At 35.7% G+C, this 9,124-nt stretch overlaps 1 protein-coding gene and 1 long non-coding RNA gene across 2 annotated transcripts in view; one reads left to right on the top strand and one right to left on the bottom strand.

The window, feature by feature from the left end:
• Nucleotides 1-1,243: 1,243 nt before the first annotated feature.
• The window catches only part of LOC105136388 (Alkaline-phosphatase-like family protein), a 9,402-nt gene continuing 1,521 nt past the window's right edge, over nt 1,244-9,124 (bottom strand). The window contains 14 exon segments of the mRNA XM_011041700.1: nt 1,244-1,726; nt 1,806-1,889; nt 2,074-2,239; nt 2,390-2,431; nt 2,639-2,765; nt 2,933-3,482; nt 3,593-3,684; nt 3,775-4,219; nt 6,514-6,661; nt 7,392-7,447; nt 7,545-7,580; nt 8,047-8,136; nt 8,219-8,344; nt 8,878-8,955. Of these exon segments, the coding sequence (XP_011040002.1) occupies nt 1,583-1,726; nt 1,806-1,889; nt 2,074-2,239; nt 2,390-2,431; nt 2,639-2,765; nt 2,933-3,482; nt 3,593-3,684; nt 3,775-4,219; nt 6,514-6,661; nt 7,392-7,447; nt 7,545-7,580; nt 8,047-8,136; nt 8,219-8,344; nt 8,878-8,955 (2,184 nt within the window). The 3' untranslated portion in view covers nt 1,244-1,582.
• LOC105136387 (uncharacterized) lies at nt 4,226-5,635 on the top strand. The gene is made up of 2 exons (XR_844332.1): nt 4,226-4,741; nt 4,774-5,635. It is a non-coding gene; the product is annotated as an uncharacterized LOC105136387 (long non-coding RNA).

The following is a 9,124-nucleotide window of genomic DNA, read 5'->3' as shown; positions in this document are numbered from 1 at the left end:
TGTCTGAAATTAAAAGATTAGCTGTGGTTGACGCTGTCGGTAATTATAGCTGTACAATAGAAGTTGTTTTGTTAAAGAACTTTTTATTTATAAATAAATTAAATTACTTTTTTTTTTAAATATTTTTAACATTAATATTTCCTAACAATTTTTTAAAACATAATTTCCATACTTTCCAAACAATTTTTTAAAACATAATTTCCATACATCGTGGTGTTCATTCACAAAGTGAAAGCTGGCCAAGGCGAGTGGAGTGGAGTCACCGAAATACATGTGAAACGACAAGTAGTTGAGGTGGACATGAACTTTGAAGCGATACTAAGATTTTGTCCTCAAGCATGGAGCTTGTTGAAAGGTTCGCGTCACTTGTTTGGTAAGATTTCTAGCATTACGGCCACCTTTGGAGGAGTACGTGCTCCGACAAGGACAAAAAAAATAAAATAATAATCTTACTGGGGAAAGGAATGACGTCATCCTTTGATATTGGAGTTACAGTTGTTAAAAATAGATTCAACAACTCATATGAAAAGAATATTGGTCACTGAGTCAATTTATTAGGTTTAGCTCGGTTGGATTATAAATAAATCAACCAGGAGAAGTTACCCCCATCAATATTTTTCTCAATTCAACTTATCTCGCAAGGTTTCTCCATTAACCTGCCAAATTAGTTCAGTATCGAGTCCGTATTTAGAATAGTGTTATTTTTAATAATATTTTTTTATTTTTAGTATAAGTGCATCAAAAAATTATAAATTTAAAGCTAAATAAAATAAAAAATATTATATATTTTTTAAAAATCACCTTTAAAATACAAAAACAAAATGCCAGAATTGAGGGACAAGTATTTAAATAGCTCACTCGAACATTTTGTCCTTCAGCTCTTGATACCGTGACAGGAAGCATCTTTTACAAACCTAGTGTCAAGTATCCATAAACAAGGTCCCTTGTTATCTCTGGGAATCCACCGTTCCAGAAAAATAATAATTAGAAAGTTGCTTACTTTATATATATATATATATATATCGAAACTCGGCTGCTAGAAACTAACCATCGAAGAAAAGGCATCATAATAGTGAAGGCTCTTATGTTTTCAGCAGTGGCGGATTCTTTTAAGCAACAGGGACGGGCTTGATAAAATCATCCCACAAATTAGATTTTTCGAACCATTTCTGCTGTCCCTGGTTTTTGAAGCTCTGATTTTTCCTCAAAATCCACCATGAAACTGCTTATCACTTAAAGAATCTCAATTTCTAATCTATACAAGTTGTAGATTGGGCTCCTTTGGAAATGGTTGATAAATGGCTGGGATGGAATCCACTACTAGCAGAGTTCACGTACACAGACTACAGTATGCCAAGCCATTCATCTCATTATCCCATGAAACAACATTACAAAATTGGACCTGCTCCTAGGTGTAAAAGGGAGCAGCAAGAATGCTTGAGTTACTATGAACAGACCGATTGACCGAAGTTATTATGAAGTATTTTTGACTCGGATATCTAATGTTTCTCTCTCATACTAACCTTTTATATAAATCCCTATGGAGCGGGCAGTGGTTAATCCCTTGTGACTTTTGAGAGATTTACTGTTCAGTTTTTTGAACCGCCTGTGTGTCATCATCCTCTAGTCGACCAAAGTATAAAAGTGAAGCTAGGCAAATCAGCGCATCGGTAAGAACAAGGCTGACCACATCAAAAACAAATTTTGGAGCAAATAGTCCCCATACCTGCATGGAGTCGGAAGTAAACAAAATGTCAGTAGGTGTTCAATGCAGGCTAGTACGGAATGTTTAAAAGATCCAATACCATTAGATGGCGCCTTTGAATGGTAACGCATATTATGGTGACAGTGACCGTGGTGGCAGTAATGAGTCCATGCATCATATACATCTGAAACATGGAAGAAGATCTATAATAAGTCTCTGCCACTGGTTATGACATTCTTGAAAATAAAAGAAAAAAAAATCACACAAGAACTTCTTTAAAAGCGAACATCTCAAAATGTGACCACGGGCAGAAACATATAAAAATTGCAGGGAGCATGACCAACAGTGATTTCGGGCAATTAACTAACCTGAGACAACTGGGGGAAACGAAAATCCTTCCCATGGTCATTCTGACCGAACAAAAAATTGCAAACAGCCAGAAATGGAAGTGCAAGAACAGGAAGAATGTGAGAAAAGCCAAATGTATCTATTGTAAGAAGGATCGCTTGACGAACAAGGACAAATTCATCAAACCTGAAATATTGAACAGGTTAAAAATAAGTCAATTGGCAATGGTAATTTACCCCTGCGGATGGTGCACCACCACATCATCTGCATTATCATTACCAATTAATTTAAGAATCGCGCAATGTGTCTGCATGCACTCCCATAACCAAGACTCACCCAATAAATGCAGCACCATACCGCAGGCCATCAAATGCACACCTGCAGGGAGAGAGGTGTGAGGTTATGAAATATATATTGGATGGATTAATAAAGCTGCTTAAATTAGAGTTTCAAAACTACACGATAAGTAAATCTGCTTCCAGTGTTAGTCAGCTACATATAGTCACGAATAATAATAATAAAATTTAAAGACAAAAGTATACGCAACATATGTGCAAGCATCAGAGTAGATCACAAGCATCTCACCAATGACCAGTGGCAAAAAATAGACACACAGCTAAGAGGTTCCACTGTGTAATAGCAAGAGGATTGAAAGTAAAAATAGCATCAGAGTCACTGTCTTCCATACTTTCCAACTTCACTATGCAATAACCTGTAAACAGAGACTTTCTATGAGCCCAATCCTTTATAAAATAGTGCATCACTAATTAATTATGAAAATACTACTAAACAGAACAAAAACAAAGGACTCAAGTAAAACAACAGCTCAACATGGTGCAATTTGATGTAATACCCAAAGAATATTAAGAAAATAAGCACCTCCAATTATCAGCGCCAATGCTACCAAGGAACCTTGTTTTCCAGACAGAATGATGATTGTTGGACTCCAAGCAGATAAAATGGTTACTGTTTTCACTACCATGCTCCTCTTGTGATCTAACTTTCTATCTTTATAAAACAAATGTGCAACTGCAAACAAAAGCAGCTGACCCAGCCCAATTGCATAAATCATTCTTGGGATGTGACCTTTTGCCATTCCTTGAAGCAACAGTGCTAGGGTTGGTATGCTACTTTCAGCTCCCCAATACACTGCTATAAGCACATAGCTTAAAATGGTTGCCATGGTAATATACTTCCAAAGTCCCCCAAAAATGCTGCTGGCGATGGTCCTGTATAGCAAGCATGCCAATAATATGACAGCAAGAATTGGGCCAATTTCAGCCATGTATGTCCACAGTGGATGACCTGGGGCAACCCCAAGCACCCATGAAGGAGACGCGCTCAGGAATAAAGAAGTGGCAGCCTGCTTTGACAGCCCAACTTCAATGGTAAATCTGAGAATGGATATCAACAGTAGAAAACTTACTGCCTGCAAGGTGAAGCCCATGAAAATTAGCATCACAAAAACAATCCATGATATATTTTCTGATCATAAACATCAAAATAATGTGACAAACTTTTAAGGCCACCAATACGTACTTCAAATAGCATCTTCTTTTTCATGATTGAAGAACGTAGCCTGACAATGCTGGTGGTGGCCAAAAGAAAACTTGCCACTTTTCCTTCCTCCACTGAGATCAGGGTTTAGAAAAAAGGGATGTCAGGAAAGGAGGAAAAGCACTTCTCAAACCATGAAAAAGCTAGCCAGGCTGAGAACTTACAAATAAAACTGTTTGACAGGAAGCTACATGCACGTATTGCCACAACAAAGAAGGCAAATATTAATTAAAAGGAACTTCCAGAACCTCCAGGAGACAAAAGAGAAGTCGTATACAGATTATTCACTTTTTGAATGGCAAGAAATATTATTAAGAGTGAAATTAACATGGTCCCGAGACCAATTCCCATCAGCTTCAGATTAAATTCAGTCCATTTGGAGCGAGCCAGCTCTGAAACATTTGATAGGAAGCTAAAATAAAAATCAATTTGCCTTGTAAGAGCAGGGAACAATGTGTGGCGTCTTTCATTTCTATGCAATAGTAAGTTCTTAGTACTGTTTGCCCAATTCTGCTCTGCCTGAACATATGCATTTGATATGTGCAACAAGTCTTCAGAGGAAAATCCAATGACAGATGAAGCTGAATAGACATCAATGTATCTTTTCACCTGCAGAAGAGAATTAACATCACATTGGAAAATAGAGATGGTGAATAACTGCAAGATTGCCTTAAGAGAGTATTAGTCAAAGTGGAAAACAGGCAACGGTGGTGGTTCGAATTTCACCAACCCCCATCCCCTACAGGGAAAAGAAAAGGAATATATAAATGGTTGGAAACAAAGATAAAAACATTATCTTCACAGTTGATGACAATATACCACCTCCAGCTAATCCACAACTAAATGACCAGCAAATAATTAAAAATTCCTATACCGAGAATTGAAAGGCTATTGGTATTACCTAAGGTGGACAGCACGTATTCTGCCTTGTTTGTCTAGCATTCCTTTCTGTTATCTATATCCTTCTAAGATTGGAGAGGGTGAAGATGAGACATTTTCTCAGGTCTGATGTGGAGGAAATGTGCTGCTACTTAAAGGTCTAGGGGATTTGGCTACAGCCCTTAGCTTTGTCAGGTAAGTGGCTATGGCATTTTCCTTAAAAATTGAATCTTTACAATAACGTAGATATACATGCAAACTGCTCAGATCCCATTGAGGTATACATGCAAACTGCTCAGATCCCATTGTACAAATTCATATATATACCAATTATACAATACAAACATAAAATCAGACCCTCTGACGCACGTCAGCAAAAATTATATAATCATATGGGATTAAATATTTGAATTACATTCTATTGATGTCATTTACTCATAGTTCAAAGTGTGATCATGCATTTTGACAACATCCACATATCACAAGTATTAACACCATACAAATATTTTGAGATAGGAGAGTGTTGTGCATCCACATAACACACTGTTCATTATTTTTTACATGCACAATTCTGTATCTTTCTAACACATGGCCAAAGGAACTGCCAGAAACCTGCACCTCTTTTTGAAAAGTGGTTGACAGCAGTTCAGAGCTCATTCAACTTTATTCAAATGAAGTCTTTTTTTCTTTTTTCTTTTTTCTTTTTCAATCACTACATGGATCTGGTCAGCCCATCATGGGGGTTCCAAACCAGAATCCAAAATCTAATAAGGTCACTAACAATTGTAGTCCCCTGTAAATGTTTAAAATGCTACCATGATAACTTCTATTGCTTATGCGAGTCCGAAGAAATTCTTGTATATCACACGAATGAGTTTTTATGTTTTGTAGCACAGTGAAAAAATAATAATTGGAGAAGTAGCATAGTAGAGAAAATAACACAGTTTAATAAGTCGTAGATGATATATATTACTCAAGAGCTGCAATTTAATATTTTTCATGCTCTATCCTTTTTAAGGATTGGTTGGCCACAAAGGAGTTGGCTTTCCTGTTAAGGACATCTTGCCTATATATCAATTTTTTAAACTACGTAAACTGTACACCAATTAATTTGTTGGACTGAGTTCCCTCCACTGTGACAAACCTTAGAAATTGATTGCTATGTGGTGAGGCACCATACACCAATTAATTTTTAATTCACATCTCAGTAAATTATATTTTTTTATTCAACTTTAGAATTTTCTTCGGCTGGAATAACTTGTATCGTGAGTAACGAACTCCTTTTCAAAATCATTTTTTATGGAATAATGCTTCAAAGAGGTCGCAGATGCTAACTGCAACTCTCATGTCGCAGATAGCATCTGCGACCCACTAAATGAACTCATTTTCTTAGACAATTTTACTTAAATCTTCCACTTGGTAATGAAAAAAAAGCTTCAATGACAGTCGCAGTTGGCATCTGCCACTCGTTAATCTGTGTTATTTTCCTAAATATTTTCTCTTCTATGCTACTTTACCAATTATTTTTTTCACTATGCTAAAAACCCATGAAACTCATGTATATCCTTTTTTTTTTCCTTCCCTCCTATGATACAAAAGGTAGACATGTACTTCATTTTTTTTGGGAGGATTTGTGGGTAGGACTACATTTTTTTTCCTCGAGTAATTAAAACCAAAGAATATGTTTTTGGCAACTCTATGGAGGCATCATTACAACCCTTTTAGGCCTCTTTAGCAGATACTTGAAGGAGATGGCACACGCTTCTTATTTTTTTCTTATCTCTTGATATTAGGATAATATCTTATGCTTGTTTAATTTTTAGATTTCACTACTTCAATTTACTGAAAATTTTCAGGTAACAGTGAAAGAAGACACAAGAATGGCATGATCCCTTTGGAATGTATAGATGAAACAACCATATAGTTTAAAATTTAGAAAAATAACTAGAGTAGCAATAAAATATGTAATTTATATCATGCTATTTAAGTGTATTTAATATTTGGGAACAGTAAAGAAAATGTACCTGCCAGGAATTGATGCAGAGTACATTGACATAATTCAGTAACCATTCCTCCAATTCTGACAGATTGGAGGAATCCCTCACATTTATGCCATCCAAATTCCATGTACCAGCACCTAAAGCATATAGCTCAGGATTAACTTGTCCAATGCTGAAAAAACAAAACTTACAAGCATTATTCTGGATGAAAATTCCATTGCAAAAAAATAAAAGCAATGCAAATGACAGCAGCCTATAGCTCAAACTTGAAAATGTGATCCCAAGCGACAAAGAAGCTCTTTTACTAGGTGAAAAAACTGATAAATGACTTTGGAAGCAAGTGGAAATTTTCAAGTTTTTACAAGCCAGAGATTAGTTAATACAAAAGAGCAAAGCTGGTTAATTTATATCTTTCACAGCTTAGTAGTAGTGTTTTAAAAAATAAGATTTATAAACATCCAATATTTGGACATGCAGTTGTAAGATTATAGATCAACAAATAATGCTAGTCTGCACATCAATTATACACTGATCTGTTTTGCTAGCAATAATTATTATGTTATTATGTACAACGACAGACAGGAGCAATCAGGGAAAATATTATCACAAGCAAAAGTGCTCGTTGGAATAAAGATCACAGATCAAGGTAATGGATGGAAAAGGAGATCAACCTCATCTCCAGAACCAAATTTTTTTTTCAAGTATGGAAAGTCTAAGAATAATCTACATATTGTAGCATTCTGTCAACACCAATGACTTTTATGACATATTGGAGAGAACAGAAACTGCCAAACTAAGTAAAGAAAGTGATCTCGTTTACCTAGAAAACCATCAGTCAATAAGGATATATTATAAACATACAATGGATCAAATGTTAAAACTGAACCATGCTTACACGGCACCTTCCAAAAGGAAACGGAATACCAAGCAGAGCAGACACTGTCACCGCAAAATCAAGCTGCATAAAATGACATCAATAAGTACTTATCATGAGGTAAATACATATTTGAAATGAAATTGCAATAGAATCACAGAAGTGAAAAGATATTCTTTACCTGTTGGATGGAGCTGGCACATTTCTTCTTTCCATCCTGAAATTGGAATACATAAAGCTCAATCCAGTCAGAAGGATCAACAAGAATCCTGACACATGTACCGATTAAATTCTACCTATTTTCCTTTTCAATTTGGTATTCTATCTGATTTTCCAGATTCTTTAATTGCAAGTTAGAAAGAAGTTTTATGTCTATCAAAGTTGCAAGATGCCCAGTCTACTTTTGCCACTACATAAGTAGAGCTGTATAGAGAACACAAAACTGCATTTCTGTTACTTGTTTGAAACAGTTCGTGCTCCTTTTCTTCTCCCCCTCTTTTATTCATTGTTGAGTAATCGGGAAGAAGTAACATAGCCAAAGCTAAAACAACTAGGAATATAATGCTTCGTTAATGTAGTGGAAACTCAAAAGGTCGAAGGAAGAGCTGATTCCAGTGAAATAGACATCAGTATATACAGTGGTTGGCAAAATTTATGCGTTCATTTAAAGAGTGGGGAAGTACCAAATCTAGTTTACAAGATGATGTATCTAATTCAGATGGAATGGAAGTTGGAGGCTTCTTAAAACTCATAGCAAAAATTGACGTTTCAACCTGCATAGCATGATTCCAATTTTCAGATATCAGCAAAAACAAAGCCAATCAAGTTTCTTTGAGAACAAGACAAATAGCATACCTCTTCAGCACTTCCACCACCATGATCACCATTTAAGGTTTGTCCATGGTCACCCATAACCAGAAGAAACGTATTTTCATGTAAGCCACCTGGTTCAGATTGGCTCCCAAGGACTTCGATTACTTTCTGAAGCAAAAAACATGGTCATCTCATATATATATACATATACAAACATCTGTTTTTACGCACACACGATCACACACAAGTGGACTACTATTAATTATGCATTTTCTTTATTTCCTATTTACAATTGTTATTGTAATTAAAGGAAATTACAAAGGCAAATATAGTTTTTACTAGAGTAATGGCTTAAATAGCAATCAATTGATTTTCCTAAATCCAGGTTTAAGTTAAAGAAATAATGCATACGTATAGTTAAATACACAGAGGATAACTAAAAGGTTACATTTGCAGATTGTTGTAGACATATCTTTTTTCCCATAACTTTTGTAGTACATCACTAGTCTGATATGAACCTATTCCAGCTAAATCTAAAAAAGAAGGCGGTCCAAGAAACTCAAAATTCAAAATATCTGACCAGTTTATCAGAGGTGCAAAGTGCCAAACCAACCAACAAAATCAACAGTGTCGAAAATTCAAAGCAAGCTGCAAGATCAAGTATATGATGCAACTTAGATAATCATAATTGAGAAAATTACCTCTAACATGAGATTGTACTGCTCCAACTTTTCTATCATTGGCATGGAATCAACACCAAATATATGCCCAGCATGATCCTATGCCACATAGATCACACAATTCAGATTCCAGTCAAAGCTTGTGTGTTCACCAACATGAAAAAATTGTTCCAGTTTTAAGAGGATATGGAGAAATTTGATGCAGAAGAGAAAATCATTTTTGTGTGTGTGTGTGGGGGGGGGGGGTTGTGTTGTGTGGGGCCCTGTT

Source organism: Populus euphratica, unplaced genomic scaffold (assembly GCF_000495115.2).
Source record: "Populus euphratica unplaced genomic scaffold, PopEup_1.0 scaffold174.1, whole genome shotgun sequence".
Taxonomy (NCBI): domain Eukaryota; kingdom Viridiplantae; phylum Streptophyta; class Magnoliopsida; order Malpighiales; family Salicaceae; genus Populus; species Populus euphratica.
This window is presented reverse-complemented; position numbering and strand designations above follow the sequence as displayed.